At 38.5% G+C, this 19,469-nt stretch overlaps 1 protein-coding gene and 1 non-coding gene across 11 annotated transcripts in view; both read left to right on the top strand.

The window, feature by feature from the left end:
* Erc1 (ELKS/RAB6-interacting/CAST family member 1) overlaps window positions 1-19,469 on the top strand; it is a 259,649-nt gene that overhangs the window by 137,404 nt on the left and 102,776 nt on the right. For all 10 annotated transcript variants that reach the window (XM_051155233.1, XM_051155234.1, XM_051155230.1 and 7 more), the window contains one exon: window positions 7,903-8,063. In XM_051155233.1, the coding sequence (XP_051011190.1) occupies window positions 7,903-8,063 (161 nt within the window). The remainder of the gene's footprint in view (window positions 1-7,902; window positions 8,064-19,469) is intronic.
* Window positions 15,330-15,436, top strand: LOC127197823 (U6 spliceosomal RNA). Its single transcript, XR_007831780.1, has one exon. It is a non-coding gene; the product is annotated as a U6 spliceosomal RNA (small nuclear RNA).

Below are 19,469 nucleotides of genomic sequence, written 5' to 3'. Positions count from 1 at the left end.
CTACACTGTGCCAGACTTACACACATGTGCGCACACACGCACACACACATACACACATACACACACCTTCCTTCTTGAGACTTTAAAAAACAAAACAAAAACCTTCTCTGCCTGGATAGAATCTACTTCTCTGAACCTTGACTGTTAGTTGTAGGATTCTTACATGTTTTGTTCCTGTAGACCTTCAAGCCTTTACATTCCTGTAAGAGGACTGGCTTCTTCAAGGTCTTTGCATTCAGCTGGAGCATTGAAGGTTTCTTATTAGAGATCTAGTAAGAATATCTATGTCATAACCATCTGAAACTATTTTTTCAGTTTCTTGACCATTGGCTTTTGCTCCCAGTGCATAGTCTTCCTAACCCTTTTCATCATCTAGGCTACTTTCACCGTCACCCACTGGTGCACCTTTGCATCTCACTCATCAGAGGCTCCTGCCTTGTGTTCTCATGTGCTGCTTTCTCACTTCCTTCTGATACTTCCTCATTGCCGCAGTATGCTTCGTGTTAATCCATTAGTCCCGTTCTCTATTCTGCTTGTTTTTCTTGCCTGTCATTCTAATAATTACTTCTTCCTCTAATTAGATCCCTCTCTTACCCCCCCCCCCCCCCCGTTAACATTTCAGATAAAGGCGAAATCTCTTCATATGGCCTAAGAGGCTTCTTTGTCTGTTCTTATCTCTCTCGTCACACTAGCATCCTTATTTCCTTCATTCTGAAGCTTCTCATATTTCAGTTACTTAATTCACTAGAGTGTGCTTTCTGGTGGCATTGGTGCTCTACACAGGGACAAGTATAATACTTTATTCTCCCCATCTTGTCTGTCTTGGAGAAAATTGTATCTAGGGCCTGGAACAACAGGCCCTATATATTTCTGTGGCATCTTGTACTTTTTTGCATAGCATATTCTTGGTTTATAGTTAAGTTTTGTACTTAGTGACTGTAGCCCAAAGTATAGATACAGTTTGATGCATAGCATGGTGTTTGATACTGGGTAGAACTTAAATATTTTGATGGACAGGAGAATAATGGAAGAAATATACCTTGTTGGGTATGGAATCATGCCAGAAGTAAGTCAGTAGATAGAATTGTAGAAGCCTGTTGGAGAGTGCTTCTCAAGAGTGTGCTGCATTTTAGTAGTGCAAGCTACTAAACTGGAGTAAGCTGGGCTTATGTGGAAATCAACTCTGCTTCTTCTGACAAAGAACTTTAGCCTCTAAACCGTTTTTTTGTTTGTTTTTTTTTTTTTACCATAGAAGTTATAATAATGATAACAATAATGTTACTTCATAGAATTACTATGAAGGTTTCACAGTACAATACATATGAAAGATTTGGACCAAGGCCTTTCTGAGCAGTCAAATAATGTAATATTGTCCTGTTAGTCAAAGAAGTACCATGTATTAGCAAGAAGCAATACTAGGAAAATAATTTATAGTGTAAATAATAGCATAAAGCTCTGTTAAGAATTGCAAATCACAATCCTCATTAATAACAATTATAAGAAACCTAAAATACTTATTACAAAAGGCTTCGGGGGTGGGGGAGGAGAGAGAGTGTGTGTGTCTTTGTCTGTCTGTATCTTTTCTAAATATTGTAGAAATGTTTATCAGCCTTTAAGTATGTACTTTTTTGTCTCCACCTTCTCTTAAATTATAAAACATGTTGAATCTTTTTGTAAAGACAGGGTCCTTCATGTCCTGGAACTTTCTATGTAAACAAAGCTAGTGTTAAACTCACAGAGAGCCTCCTGCCTCAGTCTTTAAGTATTGGCATTAAAGGTCTGTACCACTATGTCTGCAGGTTGAGTCTTAATCTAGAGTGTTGTTACTGTCAAGAAAGCTAATAGGCTTCTCGTGCAGCTGCTTCTCATTGTGACTGCCTAGCCCTTGGATAATTTTTGGTTTTGGTTTTTATCACTTCTCTTTACTTCTAGTAATTTTCTTCTTTTTAAACCAAGGAGGTCCTACGAAGATTTTGCATAAACAAGAAAACTATCAAGTGCCTTTTGTTGTTGGTTGTAGAGCAGAGGATGATGGGAAACAGGATGCAGATTTTGCTAGTACTAGAAGGTCCTTACTGCTTTGCTTTCTTAGGGAAAATAGTCTGAGGTTGAGTCATAATTTGCTCCCTTTTTGTTTTGTGTAAAAGTTTATTAGCTTGTGATTTAAGCAAACCATCTGGTCCTGTTGGCACTACACACTGTCAGACCTGAGCTTTCTCCCTAATTTTACTGTAGACAGTTAGGTTATGTGCTTGGATCCCAGTTCTGGCAGGGCTTTCTGAACGTTTATGTTAAAACTTCTGCTTTTTAAAAATTATGCTGTGACCCGAAGCACATTTAAAATGATGGATTTAAAAAAAAAATTTTAGCATAAGATTTATCTCTTCTTTTCTTCAGCTGTGATACTTTCATTTCTCAGTGACAGTGACTCAGTATTTTCCAAAAACCATTGTGTGATAGGTCCTGGATAGCCAGATTTGCTAGCTGAATATGTTCTCTTGGGTTGCAAAAAGGAAACAGAAAGCAGGATAATTCAAATTGACTTTCACATTGTTTTCCTGAATTGTGGCCAAAAAGCAAGGCAAGTGATTAGCTGGAAATCCTGGTTTATGGGTACCATTCTTGCTTTGTGTATAAAAATGCACTACGAGTTATTTGGCGGCACTGGAGTGATGGCTCAGCGTTTAATAGCATTTGCTGCTTTTGCAAAGGAGGTTACCAGTACCCACATGGTGGCTCACAACTATCCTTAACGCCACTCTGGGGGATATGATAGTCACCTTCAAGCATGAGGCACACACACGGTACACATACAGACATGCCAGTCATACAGTCACGCACATTAAATAAAAATAAATAAAGGGAAATTTTACTTATTTGGATGCAGTAAATATCCAAGAGGCAGAAATACTCTATAAATCTAGCACTCAGATGCATGGCAAACTAGGCATTCTTTAAGAAAATTGTACTTTATTAACTCAAGAGGTGCAAGTTTTGAGCTCAAGTAGAACATGTCATTCAACATGGTAGACTATACACTAGGACAACAGCTGAAGAGGCTTGTTTAAATACATATTGTTGTGAATAAGCTAGAGAAAGTATAGGAGTAAAGATAGGCAGGAGATTCGTAGGTAATTTGAGTAAACTGTTAGGCTTGAGTCTTGGTCTTTAATTTGACAACAAGAAAAGGGCAATCCAGAGCAGCCAAGGAGGAAAAGCAAATAGTTGCTTTTTACAAAAAGCAACCCACAAAGCCCAGAAGTATTTCTGGTGAGCTTAGAAGGAAAGACAGGTACTCAGTAGATGATATTTAGAATGCTTACACTTTTGTAACTGCTAGTCCTGCAGAGTTAAGTTAAAACAATAGGTGTCTTTGCCAGTAATTTGAACATTTAGAGTAAATTATCAATGCCAAGCAAAATAGTACTTGGCAAAGCTTCCTCAATATGAGAAAGGAAACCTGAAAACAATGAAAATTAAAACTTTCCCACAAATTTCAAGTCCAGAGATTTATATTGGTGTCTTAGAAAACTTAATGGGAACATGGCTCATTTGAGGACATAACTGAGGTCGGCAGTTACTTTGAAGATTGTTTGCTTGGCAGTGCCAGAATTAGTCTCAGCCTGTATCACATCACCTAACAAGCCATAGCTCAAGGCAGCTCATAGTTTAACCAAAGCCAGAGTCTTCTCCATGCCAGGACGTCATGGCAGCAATGTGGTTATACCATATGCTATTCCTATAGACAGCAGTTCTCAACTCTTTGGGGGTTGAGCAATCCTTTCATAGGGGTCATATATCAGATATTCATAAGCTTACTATTCATAACAGTAACAAATTTACAGTTATGAAGTAACAGTGAAAATAATTTTATGGTTGGAGGTCACCATAGCCTGAGGAACTGTATTAAAGAGTGGCAGGATTAGGAAGGTTCAAAACCACTGCTGTAGTTGAATGGATAATTGCAACCAATGATGCCAAGTAGGAAATAATGTGACTTTTTGTAAAGAAAATATTTCTTTAAAAAAAAATATTTATTATTTAGTTATTTATTATGTATACAGTGTTCGGCTTGCATGTACACCTGCACACCAGAAGAGGGAACCAAATCTCATTGCAGATGGTTGTGAGCCACCATGCAGTTGCTGGGAAGTGCTCTCAACCTCTGAGCCCTCTCTCCAGCTCCAAGAAAAGATTTCTTAAACAGAATACAGTCACAAATCTTAGAACAAATGCTTAGCTGGAGGCTGTGGCACACACTTGTAATGCCAGCACTCGGGAGGCAGAGGCAGGCAGATCTCTGAGTTCGAGGCCAGCCTAGTCTACGAAGTGACTAGGATAATCAAGGCTACACTGAGAAACCCTTTCTCAGGGTGTGTGTGGGGGGAGTGTGGAATAATTGATAAATTATGTTCAAATACTTTACCAAAAGAGGCCAAGATGAAAATAACAGATGAGGGCCTGGAGAGATGACTCAGAGGTTAAACGCACTGACTGCTCTTCTGGAGGTCCTGAGTTCAATTCCCAGCAACCACATGGTGGCTCACAGCCATCTATAATGTGATCTGATGTCCTCTTCTGGCATGCAGATGTACATGCAGGTAGAACACTATATACATAATAAATAAATAAATCTTTAAAGAAAAAGGTAGCAGATGAACTCTGAACTGGAAAAGAGATTCATATCTTTATATGTGTGTAGCTCCATGAAATTAAGAAAATAGCAGAAACAAGCAGTTAGAGATATATTAGACTTGGGATTTCAAGAAAGAAACTGTATAGGTGGTCCTTAAATAATTAAAATATCTTCATCCTCACATATTAGTATAAGATAATTGCACATTGGCCCTGGAACAGTTCAGGTAGTAATGACACTTGCTTCCAAGTCTGACGACCTGGGTTTGATCCGGGAGACTCATGGTGGAAGGAGAGAACTGGCTTCCTCAGGCGGTCCTCCAGAGTCCGCACACACACATACATTATTTTTTAAAGAAGATAATGGAGAACGTTCCTAAAAGATCATTGAGAAACTCTATTGCAACTGTGAGCTGCACGGTGTCTCCTTATGACATAGTAGGACTTACATGATGTTCTTGTGGAATGTTGGCCACAGAGAACAAAAAGCAGACCCAGTCTATGGACATCTTTAGGTTTTACAGTTTACAGGAAATTTGACTATGAGAGGAACACATTAAATGACACTGTAAGAAAACCACCAAGTGACTCTAGAAAGTGTTCCAGATTGTACAGGACAAAGGAAATCATTTTGTCAAGATGTTTGTGGCATGGGAAATTAAAACTGCAGAGGACTTCACCTTTTTTTCAAGTACTATCAAAAGAAATTTTTTCCCCTCTGTAAATCACCTTAGTAGTGGAGATATATAGTGAAAGAAAGAAAGAAAAGAAATAGAAAAGACTGAAACCTATTGATAATAAAAGTTAGTGCCCATTTCTGCGCTGTGCTTCCTTCGCTTGACTGACCTGTCCAGCAGTCTGTACCTTGAGGTCCGGAACTAAGTAAGAGTCACCCAACAGGTTTTATCTTTTTCATAATGATTTTGTCTATTTTGCCTCTTTTTGTTTTTGTATGAATTTGAGGATCAGCTTACCAATTTCTGGGAAAAAAAAAAAAAAGAATAAAAACGCACGTGATGTTTCTATAGGCATTTTATTGAGATTGTGTGTCAGTTTATAGTTTTGCCATCTTAGCTATATTAGGATTTTGTTTCATGAAGTTGAATTTCTTCTCATCTGAATCATCTTTATTTTCTTTCAAGAATATTTTATAGCATTCATTATACATATTATACATTTCTTTCACGAAATGCATATCTTTACATTTCCTTCTCTTTGATGCTGTTTCAAATTAAATCATTTAAATTTCATTACTGTATGTGGATATATAATTGGATATGTGTTAACCTTGGGTCCAGCAGCCTCACTGGATTCATTGATTGTAACTGATTTTTTGTGTGTGGATTTCTTGTTTTCCTTTGTATAATTATGTCTTCTTTAACTAGAGTTATTTTCATATCCTCCTTTCTTATGTGGATTTAAACCTTTTAATATGATATAAAAGAATATAGAGGTAATTTCTGAGTGCTGATAATGTTATGTTTATTAGTCTACATGCTAACAAGATGCATTAACTTGGACCAGATTTTTCATGCTGTGTGTTTATCATGTATCTGTGTGTATTTTGCATTTCTCTAAGAGACTTACCAAATGTGTTTAGCTGCAAAGGGGTATATGTATCTTCCTTTTGTGTAGGGAGCGGAGGACTTGGCTGTATATACATGCTAGCTTGTGTGTATGTTAACTCTTCTTGGGGCATGTAAGAAATTGATGTGGTTGGTTTCTAGGAATGGTGCAATACAGGATGCCAGGCACACTTTGAGACCTGCTTAGACAGGGGAACAAATGCTGATGAAGTCTCCCTGTGTTAGAGCACCTGCGCACGCTGCGTATTCACCAGTAATTTGGTGGTTAACATAAGAATCTCCACATAGAAGTTTTAAACGAATTAAATGGATATAATTAACTCTTATCAGTGGTTCCCAGAAAGCTGAGGGTAATATGTATCCTTGTAAAATTTGCAGATGTGGCCCAAGGAGGTCTTCCCAGCAGTGCGAGGATCCCAGTAGGTAAGGGTCAGCTTGAGCTCTAGGGAAGCTGTAAAGGTAATGCAAGTACCCACATGGTTTTCTTGGTGTTTGCAGCTGATGTGATTAGGTACCAGGCTCTCACTTGAAAGGTCCTGCGAACAGCTCTCATGCCTTTACTGTAGCCCTGTTTCCAAATAGCTATCAGTTTTAGCAGAAAAATTGTTTCATGTAGGAGGAAATGAATAACAGAATTCCTGCCTCTGCCTACCCTTCTGTACTTCTGAAAAGACGAGCCCTTAGCAAAATGAACAGTAGAATAGTATAAGCTTCAGCAGTGAGCGCTGCGTGCTTACCTGGGAGATCACTGTTTGGTGGTAACACGCCTTCTTCACTGTTTTTGCTTCTTAATTAAACATGCTTATTTAAGTAATCTAGATTTGGTGAATAGCCAGAATAAGAGAAAATGGCTTATGAAGTAATGACTTTCCTCTTTTTGTTTCTTTTCTCTGTATTTTAGCGTTTTGTATTTTTGTCCCTTGCACATGTATTTTGTTTGTTTCAGATCTGTTTCTATCAAAGGTTCCCTTTCCCAGGATCTTTTTAAAGCATTGTGTCCCTTTTATCAGATTGTATTTTTTTTTTAAATCTAAAAGAACCAAAACTCTTTTAATGGTATAAACATTAGAACTTAATTCAGATTTATAAAAGCTATTCTCTGTATATGCTGCGTCTGTTACTCAAGTCTGTCCTTTATTTCCTAACATCCATCTCTAAATAAATTATTATTTTGTGTTTTATATTTTTATATTTTTCTTTGTGTGTGTGGGTAGGAGGGAGTGCACATGCACCACCTATGGAGTCAGAAGACAACACTGTGGAGGTAGTTCTCTCCTTTTGACGGTCACGTGGATTGAATTCAGGTCATTGGTCATCTTTATCTCATGCACGAAGCACTTCGCCAGCCGAGCCACTTTGCCTAGCCTATTCTCAATCTCTCTTCTCTCTCTCATTAAGCTTTTCTTATTATATTTATTTATTTATTAGTGGGTGTGGGGTGGATATGTGTTGTTGTTGTTTGCTGGGGACTGATAACCTTGGGCAAGCTCTCTGCCACAGAGATAAGTCTCCACCCCTGTTCATTCTTGATACATATATATGATCAGAGTTTAGAAATTCCAAAATGATGTTCTTGTGTATCTTCCATTTTTTTCAGCTGAGGAGTTGCCCATGGTCCAGCAGCACTCTCTGTAATTAACCATAGTGTTCCACTTTTCTCCTGTGTCTGTGTCTGGCCTAGGTGGAAGAGTTGTTGATGGCTATGGAGAAGGTGAAGCAGGAGCTGGAGTCCATGAAGGCTAAGCTGTCCTCTACCCAGCAGTCCTTGGCTGAGAAGGAGTTGCATCTAACCAACCTCCGCGCAGAGAGAAGGAAACACCTAGAGGAAGTTCTGGAAATGAAGTAAGTCTCATACCTTTGTTTGCAGGGCGCCACTTAGTTGAAGTGCTTCTACTCATGTTTTCTTGTAGCTTTGTGTATTGCTCTAGTGCACTTAGCCTAATTATAAGGCTAGCTTCTCTCTCCTACTTTCTAGAACATGTTTTGTCAAGCATGGCATAAATCCTGCTTAAGTCAAATTATCTTTACCTCTTTTGCACTTAATTTAATGTGTATATCTTTGAATTATTTCCTAAAATGTCTAAATTAATCTGGAATAGTCAAGTCAATTGGGGAACAGGATATTGCTTCTCAGTCTTATTATTACTTCATATCTTAGTATTTAAAAAGGTACTTATTCCAAGACCAGCAGAGTGGCCTAGCAGATAAAAGTACTGTGCAACGTCCGCTGACCTGAGAGAAGCAAGTTAGCAAAGTTGTGCAAAGCCCGCTGACCTGAGAGAAGCAAGTTAGCAAAGTTGTCTCCTGACTTTCATATGTGTGCTTTGGCACACACATTATAGCATTTTTTTTTTTTTTTAGAAAACTTTCTAAGCATTTCCAGATGTTCATAACAGTAATAGCATAATGAGTTTCCATATACTTACCCATTGGTTTGATAATTAATATTTTGCCACACCAGACACCCAATTTTTACAGAATTATCACTTTCAGCCTAGCATTGCTATATGTCATGTAGGCTCTTTATATTGAAATCTGTATCTACTAATAAATACAGATTGTTTCTTTTGTTTGTTTGTTAACTTTTGTTAAAAGCAAGAATATCTCTTTTATGTCTCTTGAAGTTCCAGTAGTAGTACTGTTTCACTTAAAATTAACAGTCGTCACCCACATCCAAAGCGCTGCTGTTTTGCTCAACCCATGTTTCTGGTGGGCTACCTCAGCCCCAGTGTGACATAATTGTATCAGTGCTGGTTCTCTTTGAAAAACACTGGCTTTACCTCTGTCATCTTACTCGCCAGTCTTCTCTCTCATATTTCCTCTCACATGGTCATTCCTGGCCTCTCATCTTCTCTTCTTCAATACACCGTCTCAGTAGCTAAAAATAAGAAAATTTCCACCAGTTAGTACTTTAAGCTATTAATGCCTTTTTTCTACTGCTTTGAACTGTGTATACATTGTGAATACCTGGATAAATGCAGTTGCTAAGGAGCTTGCCAGCACCCTGAGGAGAAGCAGGCCTTATGAGAGCAGCACTGTATGAATCTTGTTTTGTACCCCTAAGCACCAGTTGATCGATTTTCTTATCAGAGCTTTCCCACTCAGTTCAGATGGCAACTTCCAGAAAAACACAGGTTTGTTTGATACTGGGATTTCCTTTTATTATTAAGACTTTGAGACTGCATGAAACAATGTTTTTAAAAATGCTTCAATGAAAAGGTAATTGTGTGGGTTTGTTTGTAGTCAGAGTTCATTGTGAACTTCCATGGCTGCCCTGCCTTAGGAAAGTAGATGCTATGATTAGCAAAGCTCACTAATCAGATCTTAACTCAGGATAAACATGGAGCGGAGATTGTAGAGGTATGTGTCGGCAGTATAGACATTTTTTAAAAATCCCTTGAGATAAAACACTAAACTCCTACTGTTTAGGGATAACTGATTTCTTAAATCACTTTCTTACTTGCCCATGTTGTGTAACTGTGACGTCGTGATTTTTTTTTTAAAAAAAGATTGATTTATTTATGTTTTTATTCTATGATTGTTTGCCTACATGTGCAGCACATGTGTACCTGGTACTTGTAGGTACATACTAGGGTTACAAATGATTTTTAGCCACTATATGGGTGCTGAGAATCAAACCTTAGTCCCCTTATAGAGCAGCCAGTGCTCTTAGCCACTGAATTCTCTCCAGCCCTCATATATTTCAGAAGGTTTGTGTCATGTACAGGATACCATCTTAAAAGCTTTACAAGTTTTCACACTTTATGTTACACTTACATTTCCCGTACTATCTTTGTCTCACTGGGCAGTAAGGTGCTTGTTCAGTACTGTGCATCTAATAAATATCTGGTTGTTACATGCCTAACTTCCATCCAGAGCATCTGTAGGAAAAACGGTGTTTCTTACCAAGTTCTCTTCTCGGCCCTGTAGATCAACCAGCCCATATGGTTCTCCCAATAGTACGAAGCAGCTGCAGCATAGTGTGAAACACCTAAGCATTTTTTAAAATGTGGACTTCTAAAGTTTAGTAGAAATACAGTGATTTAGAAATCCTCTATTAAATTCTATGCATTTAATCTAAGTTGAATTATACACAAAACACTATAAATGGCATGCTACGGATTCTAATTACAGTAAATTTTTAGTTCATTTTCACTAGCTAGCCAAAGTATATCAGTCAGGGTTCTCCAGAGGAGAACTGTTAATAGGGCATTTATTAGAGTGGCTTACAGGCTGTGGTCCGGCTAGTCTGGCAGTGGCTGCTTCCCAACAGACAGTCCAATAATCTGATAGTCCTTCAGTTCTCAAGGCACATGACTCAGCTGGCTGCAGTATACATTGGAACCCTAAAGAATTAGGAATGCTTCAGCAACAGGATAAAAGAACTTGCAAGTGAAAGGCAGAGTGAGGGAAAACAGCCAAAAGGCAAAACCTTCCCTTTTGTGTTGTTTATATAGGTTACCACCAAAGGTGTGGCCCATATTTACAGTAGGTCTTCCTATTTTGTAACTCAAATGGTCCAGATTGTGGGGTGGGTGTGGGTCAGGTATGGTAGGGTGTCTTCCACATAAGGTGGATCTTCCTACGTGAAATGATCCAATCAATAAAATCTTTCACAGGTGTGCCCAGCTGCTTGGGTTCTAGTTAATCCCAACCAAGATTAGTCATCACGTGGAGGTGGAGAGTTTCCCTCATTCTGTTCTGTACTCCTGCTCTCTATGCTGGGTCCGCTGTAATCATCCTGGCTGTGGTGTCTATTGTTTCTGAGAATTTGCTCAGGGAGGTTGTTACTAATTTACATGAGGCTTGTGATGTGTGTCTCTTTGTGCTTAGTGACTAGAAAGAGCACACTCCAGCAGTAAAAGCCGGGATCTGAGTCTGGCTGTTAGTCATCAGCTCTGTGACTGCAGCAAGTTATTTAGCCTCTTTACACAGCAACGTTCTCATTTTTAAAATGATGATCTTTTTTGTAAGAAATGATCAATGGATTGCTTACAGAGAATACAGCTTCTTGTGCAGTATGCAGTTAACAGTAAGCTTTTTTATTTTTGTTTGTTTGTTTTTCCTAGTGATGATTCATAGGAAAAATGAAATCTTTTAAACCTATTAAATTATATTATTAATAACTGAGCAAACAAAAAGCTTTCTCAGTGTAGCTAGGAAGCTTGAAGTGTCACAGAAGTAGAGGGGATTACGACGAGAAGCCAGCCAGCCCTGCTTGTGTGCAGCTCTTACTCAGGGTGAGAAATCATTTTTCTCAGGAAGACAGCAGTGACCAATTTGTACATAAAATTCTTTAGTAAAGCACTGGAATTGTCCAGTTTTCTGGAACAATCCTGGCCTCATCAAACCAAGAAAAATGACCGAATGGTTCTTTTCCATCTCTAACATTTATAGTTATAACTTGGAGCATCTGTTACAGATAAGTGGCGGCCGTGAGTTTGGGGAGATGTAAAACTGAGCTCTTGGTGGCCTGCCAGTGCTTCATTAGTGACAGTTGAGCTGGTTAACCAAACCTAAGGAGAAGGAACAGTTTTTATTTGCAAATCCCACAGTGGTCTTCTTTTCCTTCTTATTGCTGACGTTTTGTTAACTATTACCCTCTTTCCCCCAAGAAAAAGAACGAAAGGAGGGTGGACAAAGTACTAAAGTAACAACCATACCAACTCTAGTAACTTTAGTCAAGCCAGGGTCAAGTCATGAAGATTCTGAGAAGCTGCGTCAGCTTCTCCTCTGAGTTCAGTTAGCAGTACCTTCCCCACTAGCAGTCAAAACAACGCTTAGAAAACCCTTTCATTCCTTTTAAACAAGATTTTTTTTTCTTGTTATTTGAGTGTATGTCACATGTGGACAGGTGCCACAGAGGTCAGAGTTTCAGATTCTGTGGATCTTGAGTGAGAGGTGTTTGTGAGTTGTCTCATGTGGTTGCTGGGAACTAAACTTGTACCCTCTGAAAGAGCAGCAAATGCTTTTAACTGCAAAGCCATCTCTCCAGCCCCTTTTCATTCTTGATAGACATGCTTATCAAGCTACTAATGTAATAGTTCTGAGAATTGATTTGTTCAGAGAAGGGGAAAGAGCTCTGTAGTTACTTGGGAGTCTAGAGCTGTGCAGTAGATAGCACCTCCATCAGTCAGATGCCTGCTGTCTCTATCCTGAGCCACTGTTTTTTCCCCTTGCCAATTCAACCTTTGGATCTATATCTAATGGCCATTTTATTTTTCCTCAGTTTTCTACAACTTTATCTAGGAAAAGTTTTTAACTTACCATTTAGATTTATAACACAAAAATTTAAAGTTAGTTCTAAGTCATTCTGAAAGTGGTATCATCTAGTTGGAATTAAATAAGACACTGTGCATATTAAGTAAGAACTTAATAAATGGTTAGGATTGTGTAGATGCTGTCAACAGACAAGGGAACAGTGCAGAGCTGTAGTGTCACTACAGGCATGTTTGAGACTCCCCACCCCCCATTATGGGCAGCACTTAAAGTACATTTGTAGCTTTATTTACCACAGTAAGTATTAAGCACCAGTGTGCTTTCCACCCAAGGACCTTACCACCTTAAGTCAAAGGAACAGGCAAAGTTAAACTCTGGAGTAGCGGCTTTCAGATCCTAGGTAATACTTGTTTCCAAGCCTGTGTCAGTGTTACATGAATTGTACCAAAAATTGAAACTGCTAGTGCTTTAAAATCACATCAAAGCTTTTATAAACTGCCTCTGTTATCAAGGAAACAAAGCAAAAACAGTCGGAGCAACAGATCCTTGTCTTTAAAGGTAAGAAACAAGTCACTTTGGTGGAGCATCTTTCAGGTAATTTCCCAGGAGTGTTATGGCTGGGTCTTGAGGTAGAATTATTCTCAATTTCCTAAGAAAGCACAGATTGGTTTCCAAATTGGTTGTACAAGTTTGCACTCCTAGCAACAATGGAGGAGTGTTTCCTTTTCTCCACATCCTCACCAGCATGTGCTGTCACTTGAGTTTTTGATCTTAGCCATTCGGATAGGTGTAAGAAGGAATCTCAGTCGTTTTGAGTTGCATTTTCCTGATAACTAGGGATGTTGAGCTACCTCAAAGAAGATAAGGAGCATCAAAGAAACTCTTTAAAGAGATAGCTTCAGATTTGGTAAACCAGCCAGTGGGCAAAATGTCCTTGTTTCTACCACAGACAGAATTCTGCCTTAAAAATGGGCAAGCTTGGATGCAGACAGAGTTTTCAGCCAAATGCTGCCAGGTCAGGGTAAGCAAGTCCTCAATAGTTCCTGCCTCACAAATATGTCTGTCAGATATATTGGGCCAGAAGGTTGAAGATGATGCTCCAGCGTTATAGAGAAATTTGGGTGACTGTTTAGGCAGCAAACTGTCTCTGTCTTCTTCTCATTTGGGAAGCTACTAACCTGTACTCCTGGTATACTCAGGTAATTAATTTTATTCCTTCTCAAGTCTCTGATGGGGTTGAAGACTAGATAGTTTAATTTTACAATTAAGCTTAGTTATTTAGGGGTTAAGATGTTTTTAGGTCTAGATACATGTTTTAAATTGGTCAGTGATGAGATATGATAGATATTGATTTACGTTCAGAATTTTAGACTCAACAAAATTGGAAAGATGTTTTCTTCAAGGCTGCCAAATACAAATAGCCAAAACACTATGAATGTAACATATATATAATTCCTGATTGTTTCATAGTTCTCTTGCTGTAGGTAGCTTATTATATATATGTGTGTAATAATATAAATGTAGTTGTAAAAATATTTAATAAAAAATTAAAAATAAAAAGAAGCAGAGAAAGCAACTAGGAAAGGCATAAGTCTTAAATTCTCAAAGCCCACCTCTAGGGACATCCATTCTCCAATAAGGCCACACCTCATAAACCTGCTGTGAATAGACTAGGATGCCTTTTGCTTAAAGACATGTCTTAGTGTTAATATAGAAAGTGAATTTCCACATGTATCTTAGAAAAGTCCTGTCCTGTATGCTGAATTCTAACACAGTGAGTGCCTCCACCTTACCTGCCCCATTGAATTCCAGTGAGGAAAAAATGGGGTGGAGGATTTGCTCTCTAAGTTCTGATATGAATGAGAGAAAGTCCTTCTGGGATGCCTAAGCACAGGACTGAGACCTATTATATACTGTCCAGAGACAGTCACCAAAAAGTCCATCACATACATGTGTAAGAGATACCCATCCAATCAGACGAACAATTCTCATTATAGAAAAAAGTCATAGACAGTTCTGTGAATTAAGGATATTACTGCAAGATGTGACAAAGAGAACTGGACAGAAATCTTCAAAATGAGAACCTTTAAATGTCAAATAGAAACATTAGCCAACAGCCTCAGCAACACACTAGATCAAATGGAAGGAAAAAAATACCAAGCTTGACATAAGTCTTTGAATTGTTAGTGTCAGACAAAAAAAGAACATACGAGAAATAGAGCATGAGGAGAATATTCATCGAGCAAATAGTCAGCTCATCAGCATACCTGAGGAAGAAGAGCTTCAAGTTGGAGGCATATAAAAATTTGTCAATAAAAAAATAGTGCAAAACAAAACTTGAGAAAGACCAGGCATCAAGATACAGCAATCATTTAGAACCCCAAGTAGGCATAACCATAGAAGTCCTTCTGAACAGTGTATCATAACTAAATTGTTAAGAGTGTAGGACAGAGCACATTACACTCTTCAAGAGTGACATGCCAAGTAACATCTAAGACAAATCTTGGAACTCTAAATGCCAGGAGAGCGTGCAATGTTGGATTCCTGTGCATACATGAAAACAACTGCCAACAAAGATTATCATACCCAGCAAGGCTTTTACAGTCTAAGAAAAAGTAAGGACAATTTAAGGGAATTTGTAGGCCCTAAGTGAGAATTAAAAGGATGCCTAAGGGAACTCTACACTCACAAGAGAATTCAGAAAGCACCACCATTAATGAAGGTATGAATGAGACCAGCAAGATGGCTCAACAGGCAAACGTGCTTGCTGTTAACCCTGACAACTTGAATTCGGTTGCAGAAACTCACATGGTTAAAGTTGTCTCTGACGTCCTGACATGTGCACTGTGCCATACATACATACACACGATTTGTAAAAAGAATATATGTGTGTTCGCTTTGTCAGCATATACACTAAAACTGGAACAATACAGAGAAAATTAGCATGGCCCCTGCACAAAGATGAAATAAAACTTCATGAAGCATTCCATTAAAAATAAAAGAACATGAAAAAAATCCTACTAGAAAAGCACATATGTCAATGAAAAGTAGGGGAAAACATTACTAATATAGTATGAGCCAAATGTATTCAGAACTATCTGAAGAAAATAAATGGAATGAAAGGACATAGCTTTCAGTAGTAACCTTAACTGTAAAACATTTAATTTTATTTGTTTTTCTGCTTGTTTACGTACTTATGTATGTGTTTGTTTGTTTGGGTTTTCAAGGCACATTTTTTCTGTGTAGCCTTGGCTGTTCTAGACTCACTTTGTAGACCAGGTTGGCTTTGAACTCTCAAAGATCTGCCTGCCTCTGCCTCTCTGAGTGCTGAGATTACAGGCGCGCTCCACCACGCCTGCCTCCTTAACTCTTTACCAAAAACACAGACTTGCCTAGTGAGTAGCGTCATCCAACAAAATACTATACCTGTAAAGACATAAACAGAATGGAAGAATGAAAGTAAGTAAAGTCTAAGAATGAGCAAGGGTGGATATGTAAAGACTACTGCATACCGATCATGGGGACAGTTTGTAAGTTTATGCTCCCAGCTGTTGAAGTACCCAATTTAAAAAGGAATAGCCCTACACATAAAAGAGATTTAGCCCCACTAACAGTGGGTCACTTTAATGACGAGCAACTTTGCAAAGCTGGAAAAAAATGCTAAAATTCATATGGTAGCACCAAAAACCCATAAATATCTAAAAGAAGCTAGGCATAGAGCAGTACTGCAGGAATAGTACTGCAGCCATTGTATCACGAAGGACATACTATTGTGAAGCAGTGGGGCATAATTGGATTCAAAGCAGAGTATGGACTCAATTCTCAATTGAAGTGCTAAAGTAGATACTGGAAGCCAGGCATAATGGCACATGCCTTTAATCCCAGTGTTTAGGAGGCAGAGACATGCACAGTCTCTCTCTGAGTTCAAGGTGACCCAAACCTACACTCTGAGATGCTGTCTCCAACAAAACACATGTACAAACACACAGTCAATTTTTAAAGGTGTGGCACCTGATGGGCTCACCACACTCCAGTGGAAGGCCACACATCCAAGTGTTGAAGGACAGTACCAACTGACTTGATGGGTTTTCGTGTGTGTGTTTGAACACAAAAAAGGCTTGAAGTTGAATTGGTAGGTAAGGGAAATCAATTTGGCAGGAGGGAGTGAATATGAACAAATACATTGTACAGACTCTCAAAGAACAATTTTAAAACAAGAGAAAAATACACCTTAGATATAGGACAGTTTCTTCAATGACTGTGTGGGGGAAACTGGATATCCACATATAGGGGACTGAAGCTATACCTATTTGATTCTTCTTTTTTAAAAGTTGTAACTATAGAAGACCTAAAGCTTACTTGTTTTACTAGAGTAAAACACTTTAGAATAGTCTAAAAGGCAAAGATTTCCTGCATAAGACTCCCAAAGTACAGAGAACAAAAGCAAGAATTGCCCCCTAGAATTGCATCCAAAGGTTCTGCACACCAAAGGAGGTGGAGTGAAGAAGCCACATGCAGAACCACACAAAGGACTCACATATGTAGGGAATCCCATCTATACAGTTATTGTCCTGATAATAGATAAAATGTAGTGGGTATAAAAGTAAAGGGAAAAGGCAGATATGTGTCCATATACTTGGAGAAAATAAAGGGAAACCTAGAAAACTTTGAAACTATTTCTTATGTTACCAATGGATATAATAATTTTAATAGGAGTTTTATTCGGTGTTTATATATGAAATTCTCTAAGGTTGTTTTAAGTATAAAACATTACTGATGAAATAGGTGTATTTATCCCATACTGAGTCAGTCAACCCTTCAGACACCTGTTTATCTTCCCAGTTATAGTTCACAGTGCCCGTCCTTCTCATAATCATAATGGTTTCCCTGTAGAATCGGGCACGCAGAGTAGGACATGCACATTCTTACAGCAGCCACAGCAGGCATACAGCAGGGTTGAAAAGAAACAGTGAGTTCATCTTACTTGTATTTGCGAATAGGCATGACATTTTCTGGCTAGAAATACTGTTATTTTTGAGAGCCTGGTGGTTAGTCATTAGCAGTGATAGCAAGCACTCTTGACCTTTAAATGTGGCCTCCGTTTCACAGGTTACATGTGTAGAGAAGTTACCATGTCTGCAGAGAACCAGCAAGAATTGCTTTGCTTCTTCAGGTCTCTGAGCCTGTGTTTTCTCCAGCATTGTCGTGTGCCCCTTCCTTTACTGCACATCTATGCTGCAACCCTGCCTGGCCTGCCCTGCCTAGTTCTTTACATGATTGCCGTTCATAGCTCAGCACTGCAGATTGCCTTTATCTTACACTCACTACTGGAATTCAGATTTCAACTTGTAGGAGTTATCAAGAACAAGATAGTTCTCTTAGAGAAATAGCATGATTCAGATATGGGTGTTTATTTTGGTAAAAGACAGATACTAGAAATCCTCTGTACTCCCTCCCTTTTCCCTCTTCCTCTCTCCCTGGCCTCCTCTCTCCCTTTCTCTCCCCACTTCTTTCTGGGTTTCACTATATAGTTCTGGCTGGCTTGGAACTCACAGAAATCCAAATGTTAACATTGAAAGCATGTATCACCAACCACACCCAGTGAGAAACACTCACATTGATCATGGGTGCCTCCGGTACAACATATATATGGATAACGTGCATTTATTTTCTCTTCATCTTTGATCAGTATAGGTCACATTATTGAACTGAATAAAAGTACTACTTGCTCAGTTTTGTAGCATACAAGTTGTTTAGAACAGTTTTTTTCTAACAAGTTACTCAGTAAATTAAGTTTCCCACTTTCCTTTCAAAGCTAAATTAATTATTTTATAAATATGTGCAGGAGCCTCCAGAAGTTATATGTTTGTAGTCAGTTGTCCAGAATTTTGTCCCTAGCTACATTTCTGACTTTATTTGTACTTTTTTATCTCCGCTCCTCAAAATAACCTACTCAAAGTTATCTCATATTTTCTTCTTTACGTTTTTTTGTTTGCCTTTTAAAACCCTCACACCTTCCTTATTCTTAGGGTTTGCACCAAATCTTTCTGCCTACTTTTTAAAATAGTTTTATTTTTATTTTTTGTGTGTGAGTGTTTCACCTACATATATGTTATGTGTATCTCATGCATACAGTGCCCTCAGAGGTCAGAAGAGGACGTCATATCCTCCTGGAGCTAGAGTAAGGTATTAGATGGGTTCTGGGAACCTAACCCAGGTCTTCTGCAAAAAGAGCAGGAGCTCTTAACTGCTGAGCTGTCTCTCCATCTGCAGCCCACTGTCTTTGGACTCACTGCACACTCCAAAAGTCTGATGAGGATTATGAGTAAAATAAAAATACAGGTTACAATTTTTTTTTTTCAGACCCTATCTTTCGTGCATTTAAAGAACTCAGACACTTGCAGGCACCTGATGTCTTATGAAGAGTGGTCATATTACACAGCAAAGCACCAGGTTTTCTAGCTGAGTGTACTTGAAATAGCCACTGTGAGTGAAGAACAGCTTTCAGCTAATCATCCTGGAGGAAATAATACTATTTTAATAGAGTTTCCTACATAGATTTTTTTTGTGTGTGTGTTGGGCTTATAAAATTACTTAGATGGTACAGTTGATGTTCATACATACACAGTGGGGAGGATATTTGACATAGGGAAAATTAGCAAATTTAGTTTTTCTTATGAGAAGGCAGTTACACTACTGCCCTATAGTATGAGGTTCACTGTGTGCCTAAGTCAATTTGGCATCCCAGTATCGTTTTTCTTTCACCTGCTAGCAATTGTGATAGTATTTACTGTTGTAGGTTCCAGTATATAGTAGAGTGAATCTCCAGTGTTCTTTGCCAGAGCCATCTGGAACCTTTACACATTTTTATGATACTGAATAGTTCTTTGAAGAAGTCCTTAGGAAATTTTTATAGGAATTTGCCTTGATTTTACAGCCTAATTTAGGAAAAATATGGTCTTTTATAGCATCAAGTCTTACCATCAACTGCATCTGTTTGGTAAACTCTCCTTTGTGACTATATTCAGT

Source organism: Acomys russatus, chromosome 13 (genome assembly GCF_903995435.1).
Source record: "Acomys russatus chromosome 13, mAcoRus1.1, whole genome shotgun sequence".
NCBI lineage: Eukaryota > Metazoa > Chordata > Mammalia > Rodentia > Muridae > Acomys > Acomys russatus.
This window is presented reverse-complemented; position numbering and strand designations above follow the sequence as displayed.